We start from the raw sequence: 23,678 nt of genomic DNA on the forward strand, positions 1-23,678 counted from the left end.
CGAATCCTTCATAACACACACACCATCAAACATTACAGCTATGACTTGCTCTTTTCCGCAGTTATGAACAGGCGACCCTGTTTTGGCTTATCATGATCCGTGCAGTCCATGTTATCTGGTATCAGGCGTAGTTTGGGGTGTATTTATTTCGGTATGTTGTCTATATCTTTTTGCCATAACGTTTTCGAACCTACTATAGCAGCGTTGTTTGGGTGTGTCCAAATGTTAGTTTTGAGTAGTTTTCGGTTTTTAGCCTCATTAACATATTAAGTCGATGTCGAGGATAAACTGTCCTTTTTACGTTAGTACGTTTCTGAGTCTGGAGGGAGGAGGTCGCTTTTTTGTTAGTAGCGAACCCGCTGTGTTTATACTTGTGATTTCCACGGATTTGTGTGTTCATGAGGAACAGTTCCTGCCTGATGGCGCAAAGGCAAAAATATTGTTTTGTTAGTTAAGACTTGTTGTTTTCTAATGTTTGTCTTTGTGTGTTCGTCTCAGTCAACAGAGTTTTAGTGCGTTAGTAGTTTTGGTAGGTGTTGTTATGTTTTCTCTTTTGAAGGTAAATAGTTTTAGGAAGGTATTGTTTATGTCTTTTCGATAATTGTAGTCATGTGTACGTGTTCTCAACGGGATAGTTATTATCGCGGTTGTATGTTTCGTTACTTGACAATTTTGGAGACTATGGTGTTTTAGGAATTAAGGGTTATCGGCTACTCTCTGTGTGTTATTAAATGTTTGTAGATTATTTCATTGTTTTCAGGTGAATGTTAGTTGGATTGTGGGTTATGTATTCTATTGTAGGGTTAATTGATACTGTATTATTGTAAGTATTGATATTATTTTCTGTGACTTATATATGTTTTTTGTGTGTGTGTATTTGCAGTTTTTTTACCGAATATCGAACTTAACCACGCATTTAAGTTCCAAGTTACAAGAAATGGTGGCTGGATAGTTAGTAAAAATAAACAACCATAAATCTTGTTGTTCTTTCGAGTTATTCCTTTGTACCTCCTGCAAGCGAGTCTGTGACGTAGGTTCTGCCTTCCTTAAGATACATGTGCACTCACAAATACTACATGGCTTACTGTGTCGTACCAGATTTACACGAGTTTTTTTTTAATATTGAACTGCGAGCGAAAGCGAGCTGTTCACTATTTGAAAAAGCAACGAGTGTAAATCTGGTACGACACAGCAAGCCATGTAGTATTCTGTTTATCCTACATACTGTACTTACGTGTATTTTACTAAAAAATGTCCTGCATTCGAGGCAGCTAAATTGAAGACGCTTGTTTTGGAACCTCGATCTCTTCTAAAGCTACGTCAAAGCAAAGAAACGTCACTCTGAAAGTGTGGCGTGACGTGTTAGTTATAAAAATTCATCGAGGGTAATTAGCGAGCGCAATTTTTGTTTCTATAATGACGTACGTTTGTCTCGGTGACTTTGGCATCATAAGCAGTGGAAAAACAGGTCCCTGCCAGACTTGCTTGACATGACCTCATTTACATGATATACACACGTGTGATTTGAACGATTATTATCTCACGGGTGTCTCTCTCACGTATGTAGTATGCTATAGTACTATTAAATTGGTACTATAGTACACTGTACATTTACTATAGTATACTATGTGGTACTTTTTCACCTGGGATGCTTGGTATTCACAGTGTGTCAACTGATTCAGTTCGTACTTCGGATGTTTCCGTTCGTACGCCGCATGTTCCTGTTCATACAGCGTCATTTTCGGCACTTGGTCGAGGAAAAAATTGCGGTAAACCGTGTTGGCATCACACATTCGTGATATTGCAAGGATTAGGTAGCAAATTGATTGGGCTATCTGTACAATACATAACAAGGTACCAGTCGACCTCATGATTGCACACGCGGGTCAAACGTGGCAGCATTGCATGATTTTCAGACATTTTCTATTTTTTCTCGCTCTATAATCAAAACGGACTGCTGATTTGCACATGAGCACCAAAACCATTGCCCGCTACGACATTTCGCTTGAACAGAAGTTTATAGAAACCAATTGCTTTTTTGTACAATCACAAGTTTGTTTGTTGAAAACATGCTGATTTCGTTCGTACCCCATGATTCTGTTCGTACAAAACAACATGTTTCCATTCGAACGAAAAGCGTTTCCGTTCATACACATTCGTTTGATCAGGGAGAAACTGTTTGGATTTTGACGAAAACAGGTGTTCGTTCGTACCACTTTCATCAAAATGTTTCCGTTCGAACGCGTTTTATGACGTTCGTGATTTTGGTTGAAAGCTTGAGAAATTAGCATTTCAATACCCCTAGTACAAACAAACATTTCAATACCCCTAGGACAAACAAACATTTCAATACCCCTAGTACAAACAAACATTTCAATACCCCTAGGACAAACAAACATTTCAATACCCCTAGGACAAACAAACATTTCAATACCCCTAGTACAAACAAACATTTCAATACCCCTAGGACAAACAAACATTTCAATACCCCTAGTACAAACAAACATTTCAATACCCCTAGGACAAACAAACATTTCAATACCCCTAGGACAAACAAACATTTCAATACCCCTAGGACAAACAAACATTTCAATACCCCTAGGACAAACAAACATTTCAATACCCCAAGGACAAACAAACATTTCAATACCCCTAGGACAAACAAACATTTCAATACCCCTAGGACGAACAGACATTTCAATTTCAATACCCCTAGGACGAACAGACATTTCAATACCCCTAGGACAAACAAACATTTCAATACCCCTAGTACAAACAAACATTTCAATACCCCCAGTACAAACAAACATTTCAATACCCCTAGGACAAACAAACATTTCAATACCCCTAGTACAAACAAACATTTCAATACCCCTAGGACAAACAAACATTTTAATACCCCTAGGACAAACAAACATTTCAATACCCCTAGGACAAACAAACATTTCAATACCCCTAGTACAAACAAACATTTCAATACCCCTAGGACAAACAAACATTTCAATACCCCTGGGACAAACAAACATTTCAATATCCCTAGGACAAACAAACATTTCAATACCCCTAGGACAAACAAACATTTCGATACCCCTAGGACAAACAAACAGATACATGGCAGGGAAGGAGTGTGCCTCTAACTCCTTTAATTTAATTGACCGCAGCGATAAATAATTTGATGAACGCATTGTGTTCCTGGGGTAAATGTTGTAGGCTCTTTGAGCTCGCATTTTTGTTTGTGTGTTTGTTTGAATGTGTTTGTATGTTCGTGTGTTTGCACGCGCACGTGATGACATTTCACGTTTTCTTAAAAGCAAGAAATCTAAAAGGGGTATTAAAATGGTAATTTCTCAATCTTTCAACCAAAATCACGAACGTGGTATTGTGCTTGTATTGATTGTTCTGTGCTGTGTATCATGCTTGTATTGATTGTTCTGTGCTATGTATTGTGGTTGTATTGATTGTACTGTGCTGTGTATTATGTTTGTATTGATTGTACTGTGCTGTGTATTGTGCTTGTATTGATTGTGCTGTGTAGTGTGGTTGTATTGATTGTACTGTGCTGTGTATTGTGGTTGTATTGATTGTATAGTGCTGTGTATTGTGGTTGTATTGATTGTATAGTGCTGTGTATTGTGGTTGTATTGATTGTACTGTGCTGTGTATTGTGGTTGTATTGATTGTATAGTGCTGTGTATTGTGGTTGTATTGATTGTATAGTGCTGTGTATTGTGGTTGTATTGATTGTATAGTGCTGTGTATTGTGGTTGTATTGATTGTATAGTGCTGTGTATTGTGGTTGTATTGATTGTATAGTGCTGTGTATTGTGGTTGTATTGATTGTATAGTGCTGTGTATTGTGGTTGTATTGATTGTATAGTGTTGTGTATTGTGAATGTATTGATTGTATAGTGCTGTGTATTGTGGTTGTATTGATTGTATAGTGCTGTGTATTGTGGTTGTATTGATTGTATAGTGCTGTGTATTGTGGTTGTATTGATTGTATAGTGCCGTGTATTGTGGTTGTATTGATTGTATAGTGCTGTGTATTGTGGTTGTATTGATTGTATAGTGCTGTGTATTGTGGTTGTATTGATTGTATAGTGTTGTGTATTGTGAATGTATTGATTGTATAGTGCTGTGTATTGTGGTTGTATTGATTGTATAGTGCTGTGTATTGTGGTTGTATTGATTGTATAGTGCTGTGTATTGTGGTTGTATTGATTGTATAGTGCTGTGTATTGTGGTTGTATTGATTGTATAGTGCTGTGTATTGTGGTTGTATTGATTGTATAGTGCTGTGTATTGTGGTTGTATTGATTGTATAGTGCTGTGTATTGTGGTTGTATTGATTGTATAGTGCCGTGTATTGTTGTTGTATTGATTGTATAGTGCTGTGTATTGTGGTTGTATTGATTGTATAGTGCTGTGTATTGTGGTTGTATTGATTGTATAGTGCTGTGTATTGTGGTTGTATTGATTGTACTGTGCTGTGTATTGTGGTTGTATTGATTGTATAGTGCTGTGTATTGTGGTTGTATTGATTGTATAGTGCTGTGTATTGTGGTTGTATTGATTGTATAGTGCTGTGTATTGTGGTTGTATTGATTGTATAGTGCTGTGTATTGTGGTTGTATTGATTGTATAGTGCTGTGTATTGTGGTTGTATTGATTGTATAGTGCTGTGTATTGTGGTTGTATTGATTGTATAGTGCTGTGTAGTGTGCTTTTGTTCATTGTATAGTGCTGTGTAGTGTACTTGTGTTCATTATTTGTGCTCTTGTATTTTATTTTTATTAATTCAGAGGTCAACGCCGGTGGTGACTGTACGGGGACATACAGCGCATTTTGCGTAGAAGGAACGGTGTGTGACGGCGGCGCGTGCAGTGAGTCTTCTCTCTTGATTTGACCTATATTTTTGTGTTCCTATCTTTTCCCTTTTTACATTTAGTCAAGTTTTGACTAAATGTTTTAACATAGAGGGGGAATCGAGACGAGGGTCGAGGTGTGTGTGTGTGTGTGTGTGTGTGTGTGTGTGTGTGTGTGTGTGTGTGTGTGTGTGTGTGTGTGTGTGCGTGCGTGTGCGTGTGTGTGTGTGTGTGTGTGTGTGTGTGTGCGTGTGTGTGTAGAGCGATTCAGACTAAACTCACGCCCTGGATGGTGGCACGCCTAGTTTTTTCCACCGCAGGAGCAACACCCAATTCGTTCCCCCGCAAGACGAACAACATGGTAGGTGTCTCCAAATTAATGCCTTAAAATAGTAGATAACCAGACTTTCTAGTATTGAAGTTTATATCATACTGTTCGGTACTTTATTTTGCATTGGATCAGCTAGTTGTCTTACCATTTACACTCTCGTGTACTACATAAGAGAAGAAATGTCATCAAGACAAGTCAGAAATACTGTCTCCCACGTTAAAAATGATGAAATAACACAAAGCACGGTCAACAGAAGGGCTTAAATCTTTTTGCTGGTCAAAGTCAAACTACTTGTGGATACTGCTCTTCATTTTTAAGTTTAAGCTTACCTTAGTTTAGACTCACGATCGGTTCAAAGATCAACAGTAAAATTTGACGGGGTAAGATCCCCCGCAGCTTGGTCATAAATGCGGGGGACCTTATCTGGTGTCTGCGGGGGACCTTACCCACTGAGAATCGAGTACCACAAAATAACGCTAGATTAGAGCAGCTTATCCACGATGCTGGTGCCCAAAAACGCGCATACAAGGCAGCAAGGTATCGAAGATTAAACTGTGAGTATTAAAATAGTGCTTTAAATGGTAGTTCTAGGTTAATTTGTACGAAATTGAGACCTCTCTGTATAATTTTCACGGACTTCGGCAGAAAATCGAACGCCGCTGTTCACGAGTACACAACAAGACATAAATTACATATTATACATATAGCCTAGGCAATTCTGCTTTAGAATATCTATACTTAATACTGTGATTTGCCACAACGTACCTTCACAGGGCAATTCCTTTGCGAGATAACAATTTTGCTTCCGCGTGCGGGGGAACGAATTGGGTGTTGTTCCTGCAGTGGACAAAACTAGGCGTGCCACCATCCACGGCGTGAAACTACATGACCGATCTTTATGAAATTTGACATTAGAGTTCCTGGGTATGATATCCCCGGATGTTTTTTCATTTTTTCGATAAATGTCTTTGATGACGTCATATCCGGCTTTTTGTAAAAGTTGAGGCGGCACTGTCACACCCTCATTTTTCAATCAAATTGATTGAAATTTTGGCCAAGCAATCTTCGACGAAGGCCGGACTTTGGTATTGCATTTCAGCTTGGTGGCTTAAAAATTAATTAATGACTTTGGTCATTAAAAATCTGAAAATTGTAAAAAAAATAATGTTTTTATAAAACGATCCAAATTTACGTTCATCTTATTCTTCATCATTTTCTGATTCCAAAAACATATAAATATGTTATATTCGGATTAAAAGCAAGCTCTGAAAATTAAAGATTATGATCAAAATTAAATTTTCGAAATCAATTTAAAAACAATTTCATCTTATTCCTTGTCGGTTCCTGATTCCAAAAACATATGGATATGATATGTTTGGATTAAAAACACGCTCAGAAAGTTAAAACGAAGAGAGGTACAGTAAAGCGTGCTATGAAGCACAGCGCAACCGCTACCGCGCCAAACAGGCTCGTCACTTTCACTGCCTTTTGCACTAGCGGCGGACTACGTTCAATTTCATTCTGTGAGTTCCACAGCTTGACTAAATGTAGTAATTTCGATTTACGCGACCTGTTTTTTGATGTATTTCCTTGTGTTCATAGCTTTCCCTTTCTTTGATCTCTTTCCTTGTAGTTGTGTTCATATTTGTTTTTCTGTTTGACTCACCTGACTAATTGGTGAGTATTAGAATTCGTATGTGTCCGTCGGAGCGGCCGTCTGTCTGTGGACAAAAAACTTAACGTTGAGGTTATGTCGGATGTGTTTCAAGCAAGACCTCTATAACTGAGCACACTATAGGGTTTGATTATCTCACGAAGTGACCCTAGTTTGGTTGACCCTCGTCAAATTTTGTGGTACAGCGGGGTCATGTTCGTTTTATATAAAACTTAATGTTGAAAATGAGGTTATCTCAGATATTTTGACGCTAGAGCTTCGAATCCTTGCACACTTCTAGGGTTTGATAATCTCCCGACTTGACCGACGTTTGATTGACCTTTGTCAGGGAGTTATGTTTGATTCATCTATTATTGACGTTATTTCAGACGTTTTTGAAGCTAGAGCTTTGAAACTTGGAACTCTTCAAGGGTTTGATAATCTGCCAACATGACCCTAGTTTGGTTTACCCCCGTCACGTTTTGGGGTCACAGCGGGGTCATGTTCGTAAAACTTTTATGTTGATATTGTTTGAGTGATTTTGTGAGCAAAAGCCTCCACATTTCACCCAGTGGTAGGCGTTGATAATCAGCAGACATGACCAGGCTTTTTGTTTTCTTTTATCAAATGTCATTGTCACACCATCAAAATGTTTGCTGGAGAAGATTTTCACCCTTGAAATTTGTCTGGACTAGCCAAAACTCAAATTTGTGAAGAAAATTAGTTATCATTATGATTCTTGTTTTCTTTTCTTTTTTCCCTTAAAGGAAAAGTCCAAGGTTTAGGGTCACTTTTGATACGTTGACCCTCTTAATTCATCAACCACAAATGCGTGTGTAAAAATGAACACAGAAATCCAAAAAGTATACTTTGACTCGTTTTTGGTTGTTCTGAATCGTTCCATCGCGCGCGCAGTCTTGGCTCATGACCTTGTGCACATACGTGTGCTACGTCACGAGCCTTGAACAACAAATATGGCCGGCTCAAGCAGTGAGGAAGACAAGTGGAATACGGACCGGTTTTCAGCCAGCCTGAGGTTTTAGCGTGCCCGTTTGAGCCTCTTCGTCGTCAAAATGCTGGCGAGGCCACAAGGAACTGCTTGAAACAGAGCCAGCATAAGCGGCAATACGAAATGGTATGTGATTCTCTTTGTTGTGATGTTGACACACTAGTCCGTAGTCGCTACCTCGTGCATGCTAGATCGAAGTCAGGTGTGTTTTTCACAGATCAGTTGATGTGCTTCCACAGATCTGTAAGCATGTAAAGATTATGGATTTATGCTATTATTTCAGGCATCTGGTGTTGTTTATTTTCCTATCTTTAATCAAGGATTTCGTCCTTGAACTGCCCAGTTTAGAATAAATGCTTCCACAGTGATGTTCACACGCGACTATCCTTATTTTCTCTTTCTGAGTAATTCTTCAGTCACACAACGAAACATGTAGACATCAAGTTAACATTGCGTAAAGCCTGTTTCTTGCGGACAAAACTGCAATTATCCTGGTATTTTTATTTGCGACAGTAAGACACTACATGACATCGACACCACTAAACAGTGAAACTTTTTTGAAATGGCGGTGGGCTGCTTTCATGTGCTAATACTAGATCTAATAGTGATCCTGACATTTTTCTTGCGAAACGGTCAAAGGGAAGTAATAAATGAATTTAGTTTTTTTAAACGAGCACACGTGATTTCCGATCTCAAACTAGATCTGAAATCATAAGATTTTCTGAGCAGTGGCGAAACGCTGATGGCGTGATATCGCAAGCCGTTTTGGAAGCAAATAAGCACTGTCAGTGTCAGACATATGCTGAAACACGATTACAGCAGTTCAAACTTTTTGATTATTGATTTTTAGGAGTACGCAATATCGGACAGTCACACTACAAAAAGACAATGCGTTAGTGCATAGATCGGTATTCTCAAACGTCACGAACACTGAACAGACAGTACGTTGCTACTATATATTTTACTGTATTAACAAAACCTCACAGTCCCATTAAAAATGTGTGGTGTGTGCCGAAAAGCAACCATATGAGATTCAGTCAGTGGGACCCTGAATCTACCTGGGGTTAAATCGGGTTATTGACTCTCATTGCATGAATTTTTAAACTGAATATATACATGTACTACTGTTCGTGTTGTTTTTGTGATCCACTGCAATTTATGTGTATACCTTAGAATCTCAAGGTAATTTTTGAACGGGGCATACAGATGATGCATTTTGCCATGATCACAGAGTGATACGTGTATTTTGCTTATCAGGTGTCAGTGCAGAAACTCCAAGAGGGAACGAAATTCAAATATCTGGAAAACCTGGATGAGGAGATAGACAGCCTAACAGCACATCCTCCTATGTTTGCTCGGACATATACTACCTTCAAACTGCATACTATGCGTACACACAGGAATATGGACGACTCAACATTGATCAAAATGGGTAAGTAACACAACACAAACAGATGATTTCCATTATGATAGATTTATTTATCTGAAACTGAAAGTAAAATTGACAACAGAGTGTACAATTTGTTTTCAAATACGAAAATATCACATTGGGTTAAAAAAAAAACCACACCATCATATATCATTAAAACTATTCTTTATTTCTAAACACATACATATCAGCATAGTTTATTCATGTAAACATCCTCATTTCGGTTCCCAGTCTATCTGAAATCAAGGTAAGATATGCCAAAAAAATAGCGATCACACAGTGCTTCAGCATGAATTTGAAAACCTGCTCTACGTCACAGCGTGTCTTATGATTCTATCCACCCTCTCCAAACAAACACGTACACGTTTTCTCTGGTACGAATGTCTTAAAAGCTCAAACTAAGCTGCTGTTTTATTCTGTCTTGCTTTGCAGGAAATACAGGCACGTCGCTTACCCATAACAGGCAGCTGGTGCGCTAGCGAGTGGGGTTTCTAGGCAGAAGCATCAGAGTACCATTACCAACCTGTGCAGTCAAAACAATCAGAAATACTTTCCCAAACGGATGAAGAGTGGGGTTCAAACTCCCTGAGCTACAGAAGGCTGAAATATACTTTTACAAATCGTGTGACTGTGTTGAACTAGTATCTTTGGTTGAACAGATTCCTGCGTGGTTTGAAGATACTGAGTTGTCACGTGGTCCGGTACATGGTTCACATTCTGCAACATTTTGTTCCAGACTTTTTCCACTGTTGGTGTACTCCAGCATCAGGTAGTCAGTCCATGAGCCGGTCAGCATAGCTTGTGTCCAGTATTGTCCGTTTGCCTGTTGCCTGAAACATGGTTTTGGGGAAGTAACTAACGATCTCTGCACACATTTTAACATGTGAATAAGAACAGAAAAGTTTGTCAAAAGTATACATAGTTTAATTTGCATTTACTTCAAGACCAGACTTTCTTCTCGTTCATTATTTCTTCATAAAGATTCTGGAAATTAACAAAATGTTTCCCCCTATCAAGGCCTCCTAACTTTTTTTTAAATGCAGGTCGGTTTTTTGTCATCTGTGCATTAATTACTACCTCTTGCCACCCGTGCGGTCATTGCCACCAGGTATCTCAACAATCAAACCGTCTATACAGGCATAAAGACTTTTACATGGAAAAAAAAAATCTCTTGACTTGAACATATACCAGGAATAAACATCCTGACTGGTTTTTGGAGCTGGATTTTTTAGGGAATGTTTTACACGTGTGGCGTTTAAGAAATTAATTCATAAAATTCTACATTCGCAAAGAGAGTACCCATACAGAGTGTTCAGTTCTGGTATTTTTCAAAATGGAAGGATGGCCATATCCCATGTAAAAGCCTGGTAAGATTTGAGATTTTGAACCCAATCGTTTACACGGGAAGGGCTGTCCATTAAGGAGGAGGCATCCATGCCTGGATGAGAAATACACTGATAACACAGAAAAAGCACGAGTTTAACCTGCATATTCACAAAACTGGTTCAGAGGTCCGGCAAAGGGAACACATGTTAGTTATTTTAAGAGAACATCACGAAGACCTAATTATTAAATTAAAGCCTTTCTGCAAGAATGTACATCTTCTATGAATTATATTCTAAAACGCCACATGTGTAATTCATTCCACACACAAAATCCAGCTCCAAGAAGCAGTGAGGCTGTTGATTATTGGTATGTGTTCAAGTCGACAGATGATTTTACCTGTGTAAACTGAGCCTTGGCAGATCTGATATAGTGAGCAAAGACCTGCATTTTTTTAAACGTGTTCAGAGGCCTTGAAATGGTTAAACATTTTGTTTATTTCAAGTAGTCTTTATGAAGAAAAAATTAACAATAAGGAAGGCACATGGGTTGAAATGCAAATTAGATTCCTTTTGACGAACTGTTTATGTTCTTCTTCACGTGTTACATTATGCGTACGTAGATCGCAAGATATTTTCGAAAAAATTCATAGATAAGCCAATCTGCAAACGGACAAAAATTCACAATATAAATTTATGAAGCCAATAAATTTGACTCAAGAACAAAGCTTATGTGTTTGAGGTGATGTGCATGGGTATGAATGTTGAATGAGTCCGTCAAAGATACCCTCCATGTCGCCTCACAGTGGAACCTACCATTAAAATTATACCACCTTAAATTACCTTGCTCTTTCAAATGTACTGCTTAAACTTCTTGAACATGCAACTCTTGCTGTCATAAAGACCATCAGGTCAACAACATACTCGTGAATGTTTTGTTTTGGTCTATAATTAAACATTTCAGAAAATACCCTTTTTTATATTTTTTATTCGGAAGCATACTGACTTTATTTGAAACTACTTCGACAGATATAGTTTTGCAGGTTGACGGGAGGTGAGTTACGAAAGAAATTCAATCCATATGTCGCTCAGCACAGAAAGCATAAACGATTAACATGAGTAGAAATGAACTTGTACTTGTTTTCATAATGTATTATTTGGATGGTATCTGTCAAAGACACTTTCTCGTTTTTTGCAAAGCTAGAATAAGGCACTAATTTTCAAAACAAAACAAAAATCTTACGATGAATGGCACGTTGGTTTTCTCCTGTGGTGATTCTGGACGGTAGGAACAGGACTGGTCAACAGTTGCGTTGTGATCACGGAGAACCGGGAAATCTGGAATGGTCACGGTGTCAGTGTCTAGTGACCTGTTCTGACCAGTGGCCGTGAGTGATGATGAAAGGTCTGGAAGTAAAAGAAGAGAGAAAATGAGTGTGAGTATAAATCAATTCGAAAGTATGCTTCTGATCTATACAGTACATTGAACATTTAGACACCCTCTGGAAGTCGTCTGGATGTGTATCCATGTTGTAGCAATTAGACTGGTTTTGCGTCTCTCAGTCAATGCAGAAAGATTAATTCCCTGCACAATTCGTAATCTTCTTGTCTCTAGCATGCAGGTGTCTGTTTATCTTACCGGTTGCACATCCACCAAAAGTTTAGATCTGGTAAAAATAGCATTAAGCCATAATTCCAGCAAACGCTGCCAATTTCATGAATTGATATCAGGGGATAGTTTGCGACTGAATAGAATAGATAACGTGACACACGCATTGTCTTACGTGTCCACAACCCTGACTACTTTTTACTCTCACTCTTAGCTCAGCTCAGACCGTTCTGTAACTCTGTAGATCTAGCCTGTGGCGCATCTGTACTCCAGCGAATATCAGCTGGACCCAGACACACTGTTCTGCACCAATTCGTATTCGCTGCGCAGCAAAACAATGCCGGTGTACGTGTATGCATGAAAATAAAAGCATGTACTCTGACCTTCAACGCATTCCTTCTTGTGAGATAATCCGCTGTTCGTATGTCGCCTCGGAGTTTCGATGGCTCGTCGACTGTACCAGCCTCGCGTAATACTCCCCTTTCCGGACTTTTATGAAGGGAAGACACTGCCAGTGGTCAAAACATTTGTTTCAGGGATGAAACGCCAACTTTTGTGCTGCAGAAAAATTGCGAAATCTGTGTCCAGAAAGTGCCCGACACTTTGAAATCTGCACGCTTGTGCTGCACACATCTCTTCCATTTCCACAAGAGACTCAGAGTTTTGTGAGGGAAAGTGTGCTATGAAATGCCTGGGAACATTGACGAGTTGTTGCAGTTTGCGGCTGCCCTCCACCGAGGCATTCTTTTCGGGCATACAGTGGTGACTTTTCTGTGTGAAAATCAAGCTGGTACTAGTGGTAGAATCAACACAATAACTTGTGACGTCACAGTGTACCAACGTCACAGTGTACCAAAAATCACGTGACCACTACTTGACCCCAGGCGACTTGTCTTGGTTAGCCCCGCAACACTAAATCTGCAACTACAACAACAACAATTTTTTTTCAATTTTTAAAATATTTTTCCAGAGATGTTTGTAACATTTGGCATTCGATGTTCAAGTTTTGGGGGATATTTAAAAACCTTGGACTTTTCCCTTAAAATTTGCTCAAAAGTTGATTATGTCAGGTGGCGGTTGGACAGAGGTTAGGGACTGTGCAAGTTTGAATATTAATATTCTTTGGGTTGAATAACTAAATAGATTGGTACAGGTCACATAAGGAGTTTTAATTAAAACCTAATTGAGGGGGGTGGGTGAGGGTCAAAGGTAGTGGAATCCTCCTGTTAAGACCTATAAACCCTGAAATAATCAGGTCTTAAAACAGGGGTATTATTACTAAGGTCTTGGTCCTTGTCGATTTGTGTTTCGTATAATGTTCACTATGTATTGTATATTTTGTAAGCGCCTAGGGCTATATTTAGATTAGGCGCACAAATGTTCATAATATTAATAATAATAATAATTAACATAATATCTTAGAAAACAGGATCTTGAACATGTCCTAAACGGGAGGGAGTTTTCTATGGGGTAAGGTGGTTCCGGGAGAGGCGGGGGTAACGAAGGCGAGTCGTTACAAACCATTTGCTTTTCTTGTTTATGTATTTCCTTGTGTTTATATATTTTCCCTTTCTTTGATGTCTTTTCTTGTGTTCATATTTTCTTTTGTTGTGTTCGTATATTCTCCCTTTCATTTGTTGTGTTCGTATATTCTCCCTTTCATTTGTTGTGTTCGTATATTCTCCCTTTCATTTGTTGTGTTCGTATATTCTCCCTTTCATTTGTTGTGTTCGTATATTCTCCCTTTCATTTGTTGTGTTCGTATATTCTCCCTTTCATTTGTTGTGTTCGTATATTCTCCCTTTCATTTGTTGTGTTCGTATATTCTCCCTTTCTTTTGTTGTGTTCGTATATTCTCCCTTTCATTTGTTGTGTTCGTATATTCTCCCTTTCATTTGTTGTGTTCGTATATTCTCCCTTTCTTTTGTTGTGTTCGTATATTCTCCCTTTCTTTTGTTGTGTTCGTATATTCTCCCTTTCGTTTGTTGTGTTCGTATATTCTCCCTTTCTTTTGTTGTGTTCGTATATTCTCCCTTTCGTTCACCTATTTCCTTGTGTTCATATGATTTCTCTTTCTTTGAAGTCTTTCCTTGTGTCTATGGTCCATATCGTTTTGCTTTTGTTCACCTATTTCCTTGTGTTCATATGATTTCTCTTTCTTTGAAGTCTTTCCTTGTGTCTATGGTCCATATCGTTTTGCTTTCGTTCACCTATTTCCTTGTGCTAATACTCTGAGCACACAAATTAACGATTGTTTTTCCTGTGGTATAGCCCAGATGTTAAACAGCATTTATTTGGTCAGAAATATACGTGTGTTTGAAGATCAGTCTTTCTTCTGCTCAAAAATGTGTTTCTTGGATCTGAGCAACATTTGGGTATGACGTCACAGGTCCTTGACCACGCCTACCTTCAAAAATAGCGTTTTTTGACGGCATGATTCACTGCACTGTCAACCGTCAAAACGGTGACTTAAACTGAACGATATTTAACATTTTTTTTACATGAGAAAGTGTGTTTGGTGTCTTACCTAACAGGTCATACACATTTTGTTTAAATCCACCGCGCAGTCAAGCTGATGTAGCGAATAAAAGAGAGCAACCACAATCCTGGAAAACGGCAAAACATCCTAGATTTTTCATGGCGTTTTTGCTGGGTAGCTGCACTGCAGTTGATACGCATTACATCTAAAAGGACAAATAGCAGCCTCTCCAAATTTCACAGAACGACGAGAAAGACCCTCATCTGTAAACTTTTCAGTACTTAGAGCAAACAGACCTCGAGAATGAACGTTGTAACGGTGTTCCGTTAAAAATGTGTAAACGTTCGTAACGTCCCAGAAACAAATGTGACATGCACGCAGTTTGTATACTTATGACATGTCCTTTTGGCGTAAATGCGCCGAACGCAGTACAATGCTAGGCCCTGCTTCGCTTAGCAGCTGGCCGCTAGCGACGTATCTATCACTGGTTTTGTGAGAACGGGTCACAATATTTTCCTGTCGAACCGCGATTCTGGAAGGGGAAGTTCTTAACCCTTAGGCTATGGTGACCGATTCGGCGGCAGTCACGCGCTTGGCGCCGCATTGAACAGTAAGGTTATCGAATGTCACCATTCTGTATCTCCTGTATACCTGTAGACAAACCACTAACAGGAACTCCACCTACAGGGAATCCCCCCCCCCACACACACACACACACTTTTCAAGTGTTTGACATGATAAAAAATACCATGTAGGCTACTCACAAAAATTGAAGAGCGAAACTGAACTCGCCTGCGCCACGGCCATGCAAGGACGGAGAAAAAAAAAGCTATCCCACAATTCCACAAAACGGTGTGACTAATCAACTGACTTACAGTGCGGCGCGACGTAATGATACTGATTTGTTGTTCAAAATACAACATAACCCCCTTATCTATCACTTCTCTCACTTAAAAACTGGTCCAACATGATAAAATATTGTGGAGATACTAACAACACAAATATTACGTGTAACTGCTTTGTTTTTGCGGTCGCTTTTAATTGTGCGGTTGGGAGCGATCGGGCACGGTCGTGCGGTAATTAGTCAGACTGACACAGTCAAGAGGCTCTGCCTGCCGTTCTTGAAATGCACATAATAAATCTAAACAAGAACAAAGACATTCAATCATTACAGGCACTTTAGATCTACTCACTTTGAATAGAGGTGACTGCCGAGCACTGTGTATGACATCCGTGTGACACTAGATCTGTCCATAGATATCCCAGATCTATGATCTGTCTCAGTGTACTTACCTGGACTGCCAGATCGACACTGTGCTTTCGGCGACAGCTCTTCCTCGCGCAGACATTGGAAAAACGCTGTGCAGATCAAATTGTAGGACATATCCCTTTGGAATCTTCTCAGTTTGAGTCTATTTTTCTGGAGCTTAGAAAATGAACCCGGTGAAATCAAGTTGTCCTCCCCGAATCGGCGAATGGCGGAATGCTGAGGTGAGAACCTATGTCAGTATACCACAATCCTTTGCGCGACCCCTGACCTTGTCTTGACCCCTAACCTTGTCTACATACCACACACGACACAAACCAGTCAACTGCTTGTACCCCCCCCCCCCCCCCCCCCATAACCCGCCATCACCCGTTTTCTTTGGATACACACGTTAACTTCACACATGCTGACGAAATGTTGATCATTGCTTCAATACTTTAAAGATGTTGCTTGGATAATAACCAGGTAAAATTAGTATTTCGGTGTTCAGTCAAATGTTAAAGTTTCTATCACATACACACGCACGCACGCACGCACGCACGCACAGACAGACACAGTTTACCATCGCATAGGCTACACTTACGTGAGCCAAAATCAGCTTTGAATGCAAGGTTTTGGTTTCTGAAAGCAAAATATTTCAAGGAGTATTTGAATACGGGCACTTTGAGCCATAGGTTAGGCATTTAAAAATGTCCAGTTATTAGTATTATTATTACGACGTCAAGACGTTTTGACGATAATGCAGCGTGACGTCATCCTCTCTCTTGCAACTTTCTCTCCTTGGGCTTGTGTGTGTTTGCATACATGTTTGTGTGCACATGTGTGTGTGTGTGTGTGTGTGTGTGTGTGTGTGTGTGTGTGTGTGTGTGTGTGTGTCCAGAAGGGTGTTTTAGTGTGTGTGTCTGTTTATATGCGTGTTAATGAGTGTTTTGTCACTTTGTTGGTATGAGTGGTGCACGCACGCGCCCACGTGTGTGTGTGTGTGTGTGTGTGTGTGTGTGTGTGTGTGTGTGTGTGAGTGTGTGTGTGTGTGTGTGTGTGAGAGAGAGAGACAAAGAGAGGGAGAGATAGGCGATGTGTCCTTTGCTGGGGGTATGCAGTGCCTTGGCATTGCACGTCTACTTAATTATCAATAACATTATTTTTAATGTTATCATTGTGATGATGTCTTCCACAGAGCTTCTCATTAATCAGGACTGTACCGGCAAAGAGTCATTGTGTCGCTTTGGAGCCGCGTGTGACCCGGAACAGGCCAGATGCAGTAAGTAGCAATTGCTCAGGCAGCGATGAAGATGTTGCTGTCACACTAAAGGGGGCTCATTCGCACGGTGAAATAGGGGCAAGGGAGGAGAATGAACAAGAAAATGGGTCCGTTCTACACCCCCTCACTCACACGTATCGTCCGGTTTTGGATTCAGACTAACAAATAACAATGTTCGCGATGCAGTTATACCAGTCACTGCGGCAGTTGCAACCTCGAATATGTTTGAGTGGATGGAAGAGTAATAGAACGACGAGAAATAGGGGCTTCCAAGAATCAAGGATAGCTAGGCAAAGCGAGTTTGGAGCAACAAGCCAGCAACTTCCAACTTGAACGGTGAAAGTGCCGGTTGGTTGTTAATTTTTGGGGGATAAAGAAAGAGAGAGAGAAATTCAAGTTTTACGCCCTCAAGGCAAAACTATTTGGGGCATGTTCCCGAGTTTTAACCCGACTTAAGAAGTGTATGCGTGAACAAGTGTATGCGTGTTTAGGTGGTATCAGCCATCTGCACTTATGGCAGAATGACTGAGGTCTTTGGCGTGCCACTGAGGTGACACGGAGGTGGGAGATGGATACCGTCTCTGGGTCTGCACATTAAGTTGACCCGTGTCTGTCCCGGCCCGGATTCGAACCAGCGACCTTTCGATCACAAGTCCAGTGCTCTACCACCTGAGCTACCCGGGCCCCCTGGATAAAGAAAGTAAAACAGTGTTTTTTTATACTCGGCTTCATAGACGCCTCAGTTTCCGGAGAATCTTGCTTTCACCAGTACTCTCCGCTTTTGAAACCCTACTTGTGAGCTTCCAAATAGCGTGACCTTGATTTGCTGACTGTGCTGTCGAAGGTATTTAAACAACAGACAACTAATATAAATCATAACCCCGACAAGCAAAAAAGTCCCCTAGCCTTTTTGTCCCTTTTTTTCCCAATTGAATCTATGTTTTCTGAATCAAAATCTACCTTGTGCAAACCATCGGCGAGAGCAAGGTCTCAGGGCACAAGGGCGGATCCAGGGGAGGTTTCCGTGGTTTTTGTAAACCCCACCAAAGCCTTACTTTTTATATTAAAAAAAAAAAATTTGAAAATAAACAAAAATTGATGGCTCAGATAGCACCAGATTGCTTCATTTTCCTTGTTTTTTTTATCAAAATGTTCCTCAACAAAACGCTTCGAGAAATTTGGAAACCACACCCCCCCCCCCCCTTAAAATGATGTGATCCGCCCCTGGGGCAAGTAACTCTCATACTTTGTGTGGAGACTATGGAGTTGTTCCCCTTCCGGATTTCTACGCACTTGGCCACTTCGACAAAAAGACTGTATTCGGTCGGTCAGATATAAACAATATTTCAATTCGTAAAGAAAACAAACGCAAGCAATGGCTGTGCATGCCGATGTGGCATGCATTCACCTATTTTTTGTTGTAAATACGTTTGCTTCAGCCCTTTTACGGTGTAAAGCAAGTAAACCGTGTTTTTATCTTGGCACCTTGTTGTGACCTGTTTTTGTGGAGCGTTATTTAACTATTTTCTACGTGTGAGACTCACGTGCTCCTTGTTGTGACCTGGTTTTGGTCGGAGCGTTGCAAAACTGCGTCGTTAGTTTTAGAATACGCGTGAGATTCACGTGTTCTTTTCCGTGTCCTGGTTTTGGAGTGAGCCCTGCGAAACTGCGTTGTAAGCTTTAGAATACGTGTGACTCACGTGTTTTTAGTTTTTAATGTCAGCTAGTTCCTTGATCTTCTTTCTGTAAAATATACCGTTTTAAGTTTTGAGCATGCACGAAGTGCGTGATCGGTTACTGGTTGGTTGTAAAATAGTAGTCTCACCCGATTCTGTCTTAGGAATGTTGTTGGTTGGTCAATATGGTGACCTTTTACTTTTAAATAACTATTCCATGTTAGGTTTTTGTCTTCTATAAATATTACTGTTTGACTTCCTCTCTTCAGTGGATCTGAGGGTTTTTATGGAAGAGTTTGGATGTTTTATGTAACGTATTAAAGTTAGCAAGTGAGCTTATGGAGTTCTTCTTGTAATGTTTTAAAGTCAACGTGAACGATATTGTCAACGTGAACGTGTTTTGGATACAGTTTTATTGAAAGCTGTGAATTGTTTTGTGCCCTTCGTTGAGAGGCTACAGTTTTGATACTCTAGTCAATCCACGCAGCGCATAAGGTAATTTTGTTGTTACTTGTTTGTGTTGTATTTTGGTCGCCATTTTGTAATGACTTTGTGAGTTGTTTATATATAACGTGAGTTGGAAGTCTGACTTGTTGTAGTGTTTCTTTATTGTGTGTTCAACTATTCTAGTTTTGTGAAACGTACAGCAATGATTTGTAGACGCTAGAAAGTCACTAATGTTTATAATGATGACTTGTGTTTTCTGTGGTTAACGAAGTTCGATCCCGCAGTGGGGCACTGCGGTTATGAAATTAAAGGCCCCTCCTGTTTTTGGAACCGCAGGAGCTTTCTAGTTTGCTGTTAGGTAGATTTTTGGTTCCTCTTTCCTGTCAGGCTCTCTTTTTCTTCATGAATTCTTTTCTTTTTTCTGCCTTCTTGCTCATTCACCTGTATTTTTTTTCCAAAAATATCTTCTCTTGCCGCTTGTCTCGCGATTCATGTATAGTTTAATCTGTTAGTGTTCTGATGTAAGCCCAGCAGTAGATAGGTTAAGCCTATTTTAACATACTGGAAACTGGTAATCTTCCAGTAGGTATTAATTTAGTTTTACTAAAGCCTGCTGGGACACAAGTAATGGGTTAGTGCATTTGTAAACAGGAATCGCTTGACAAGTGGCCCCCTTCATCCCCCCCTTCCTCGTCCTGATATGGCTCTGCGTAGTCGGCTGGACGTTAAGCAACAAATAAACAAACAAACAAACAAACAAACGAAGTTCGAACTGAAACGTTTTCTCTGACTTATCCTAGCCTTACGTTAAAGGAATTTAGGTAAAAGAGCTTGCGGTCTGTGGTGATCGTTTGTAAACGAGCTTATTTCTAATACCGCTATTGGGGGAAATTGGATGAGGAATTATCTTGTTTGTGACTTTGATTAACGCAGGAACGTTGTCGTTTAGAGACTTTTCAGTATGACAGTTTGCTATTTGTATTCCTGGCCTGATGAGTCAACGTTTTGTATTTTCCTTAAAGTAGCCATTTTGGATTTAAACGTTTTTATGCTAAGTTTCTTGAGTATTCTTAGTGTTTATCCCAGCGAAGCTGAGGTATCCCACATACTGTATTCGACTTGAGAAATGTTCACACCGATAATACATGATAAAGAAGGATTCTTTGTGCCCGGCTACGTGCTACAGTTGGAGATGGAAGTTCACCAAAAATTGGGACCATACTAACAAAAATACGGTGGGTGCAATAGTCGCCCCCATTTTTTCAGCAAACGCCACCCAAGGCCGCTTTGGACGGGTAGAAATTCTGTACTTTCCAAGTCTATTTGAGTGTGGTTGTTCAAGACTATGGATAAAGCTCGCGTGAGAAGATTACGTCACGGTCAAAAGTCTTTGACGTCAATTATTGCATCATGACGTCATGCCTCCCTGTAGTCTTTCTCTCTCGCGCAGTGTGTGTGTTTGTGTTCATTTTGAACACATGTGTTAGTGTTACTGTGTGTGTGTGTGTGTATGTGTGTGTGTGTGTGTGTGTGTGTGTGTGTGTGTGTGTGTGTGTGTGTGTGCGTGCGCACGCGTGCATGAGTCTGTACTCGTATGTGTGTGGTGTGTGTGTGTGTGTGTGCGCACGCGTGCATGAGTCTGTAATCGTGTGTGTGTGAGTGTGTGTGTGGGCATAAGTGTATGTGTGTGCGTGTATGTGTGTTTGTTTGTAAAGGTGTGTATGTCCGTCTGTCCATATGTGCGTATGGGTGTGTGTTTTGTGTGTATGAAGTTTTTGTGAGAGAGTGAGTGAGTGCGTGTGAGTGAGTGTGTGTATGTGTGTGTGTGTGTGTGTGTCACTTGGGGTGCGTGGGTGCGTGGGTGTGTTTGAGAGAGAGAGTGTGTGTGTGTGTGTGTGTGTGTGTGTGTGTGTGTGTGTGTGTGTGTGTGTGAATGCGTTTGTGTGTATGTTTGTGTGTGTCTGAGTTTGTGTGTGTATGAGTGTGTATATGGTGTTTGTTTGTAAAGGTGTGTGTGTTCGACTGTCTATGTGCGTATTTGTTTGTTTGTTTGCTTAACGCCCAGCCGACCACGAAGGGCCATATCAGAGCGGTGCTGCTTTGACATATAACGTGCGCCACACACAAGACAGAAGTCGCAGCACATGCTTCATGTCTCACCCAGTCACAGTATTCTGACACCGGACCAACCAGTCCCAGCACTAACCTCATAATGCCAGACGCCAGGCGGAGCAGCCACTAGATTGCCAATTTTAAAGTCTTAGGTATGACCCGGCCGGGGTTCGAACCCACGACCTCCCGTTCACGGGGCGGACGCCTTACCACTAGGCCAACCGTGCCGGTCTATGTGCGTATGAGTGTGTGTATGAGATTTGTGTGAGTATATGTGTGTGTGTGTGTGTGCGTGCGTATGTACAGTGTGTGTGTGTGTAGGTGTGTGTCTGTTTGTATAAGAGAGAGAGTGGGTGGGTGTGTGTATGTGCGTGTGCGTAAGTGTATGTGTGTGTGTATGTGTGTTTGTTTGCAAAGGTGTTTATGTCCGTCTGTCTATATGTGCGTATGGGGGGGTGTTTTGTGTGTATGAAGTGTGTGTGAGAGAGTGAGTGAGTGCGTGTGAGTGAGTGTGTACGTGTGTAACTTGGGGGGGGTGTGTGTGCGTGTGTGTGTGTGTGTTTTAGAGAGAGAGAGTAAGAGAGAAGTTTGTCTTTCGCTGGGGTATGCAGTGCCTTGGCGTTGCACATCTACTTAATTATATTGTTCAACGTAAGGAACGTAATCCTTTATTACCGGCCCCCGTAGCGCAGTGGTTAGCGCATCGGACTGTTGGCCGGGAGGTCGTGGGTTCGAATCCCATCAGGGTCATGTGGGTTTTTCGGGCTACGGTCGGCTCCTACCCAGAGTGGAAGTGCTATGGTTCCTATGGGAAGGCTGGAATCACACAGCCGAGTGTCATTCACTTAACGAATGCGACTTTGAGGGTGCTCAGGTTCTGTTTACCTGACCAACACCGCAGGTGCTGCAGTTCTCGGGCCTGGTTGACACCAGGATATATTATGACAGTAAGCGTAGAGTGCTGCCCTATCACATAGTCTCAAACCAAAATTGGAAATCCATAGCATCATCATTATAATCATCCTCATCTCATTAATCATCCAAAAATTATAAATTGTCCTTGCTCTTGTGGCCCTTCATGCCCGGAGCTCTCATGGTGACCTTGGTCTCAGTGTTCCTGTTCCATCCTTCCCTGAAAAGTACTTCTGCTGTCAGTCTTCAACGTGTGACGTTCTGGGGGGTCGACGGAGGGACGTGGTGGCTGTCTGTTCTCTGGAGGGGACCCTCACTCAGTCTGGCTCCGTGACTTAGCAGTCAATGTCGTTAGTAGGGGGCATAGTAGGTAGTGGGCTGCGTCCGTTAGCTCGGGACAGACCCACTACTGAACACCGTCGAAGTGACTCAGCAGAAGTGCAGTGTCATCTTCCGAGGGTAGCCTACCGCAACGACCCGACATCCCTCCCTGGAGCGTCTGTAAAATCGGCAAGTCTGGCAGCGGAACGAAATTCAGATGTGGTTGGAGCAGTGAGTGCAGGGACGGGGCGGCGTGAGAGCACACCGGGACAAGGAACAGGTGTAAGGGGAAAAAAAATTAAAAAAATTAAAAAAAAATTCTTGAGTATTCTTAGTGTTTATTATATTGTTTAACGTAAGGAACGTAATCCTTTATTACTGTTAAAGGATTAACCAACGACTGTTTGGTATTGTAACTTTCTTGTCTGTTTGTTTTCGCCTGTCTTGTGATTGTTTATTTTTCCCTTTTTGTTTTTTGCGTTGTGTTTATGCATTTTTGATATCTTTGCCATGTCCAATACTTTGTTTTCTTTTCTCTTTTTCTTTCTGTTTAGTTTTTTACCGCAATACGCAATACGCAATACTGAATTACGCAATACATACTATTGTAATCAATATACAATACTGATCAGATGTAAAGTAATAAACCAGTATTTTTGCGCGTTATCGCTTGTAACCTGTGTTTGTCATTTCGTATGAACAATATTGTAGTACCAGCCTCGCACACGAAGGCACGCACAATGGCCAATGCTCACATCCCTTGAATTCCACGAAAAATAAGCGGTTTCATATTTTTTTTTAATTAAAAAACAACTTTTCTTATGCTTTATTAACAAAGATAACGACATAATTGTACAAACAAATAGTGCAAGCTCAGGCTCCAGGGGCGGACGAGGGGGGGTGCACAGGGTGCAGGTGCACCCCTCCTTTAGCAAAAAAAAAAAAAAATCAAGTCTTTAATGATTTTAAATGGAAATTGTGAAT

At 40.7% G+C, this 23,678-nt stretch overlaps 1 protein-coding gene and 2 long non-coding RNA genes across 4 annotated transcripts in view; 2 read left to right on the forward strand and 1 right to left on the reverse strand.

Annotated features, from left to right (window-relative positions):
• LOC138949514 (uncharacterized) overlaps positions 1-23,678 on the forward strand; it is a 725,664-nt gene that overhangs the window by 360,342 nt on the left and 341,644 nt on the right. For both annotated transcript variants that reach the window (XM_070321340.1, XM_070321341.1), the window contains exons 11-12: positions 4,803-4,883; positions 17,143-17,226. In XM_070321340.1, coding sequence (XP_070177441.1) covers positions 4,803-4,883; positions 17,143-17,226 — 165 coding nt within the window. The remainder of the gene's footprint in view (positions 1-4,802; positions 4,884-17,142; positions 17,227-23,678) is intronic.
• On the forward strand, positions 7,618-10,427 carry LOC138949509 (uncharacterized). Its single transcript, XR_011450313.1, has 3 exons — positions 7,618-7,985; positions 9,117-9,291; positions 9,721-10,427. It is a non-coding gene; the product is annotated as an uncharacterized lncRNA (long non-coding RNA).
• LOC138949510 (uncharacterized) lies at positions 9,979-12,853 on the reverse strand. Its single transcript, XR_011450314.1, has 3 exons — positions 12,603-12,853; positions 11,854-12,017; positions 9,979-10,118 (listed from the first exon to the last, which is right to left on the reverse strand). It is a non-coding gene; the product is annotated as an uncharacterized lncRNA (long non-coding RNA).

Source organism: Littorina saxatilis, linkage group LG15 (assembly GCF_037325665.1).
Source record: "Littorina saxatilis isolate snail1 linkage group LG15, US_GU_Lsax_2.0, whole genome shotgun sequence".
NCBI classification, from domain to species: domain Eukaryota; kingdom Metazoa; phylum Mollusca; class Gastropoda; order Littorinimorpha; family Littorinidae; genus Littorina; species Littorina saxatilis.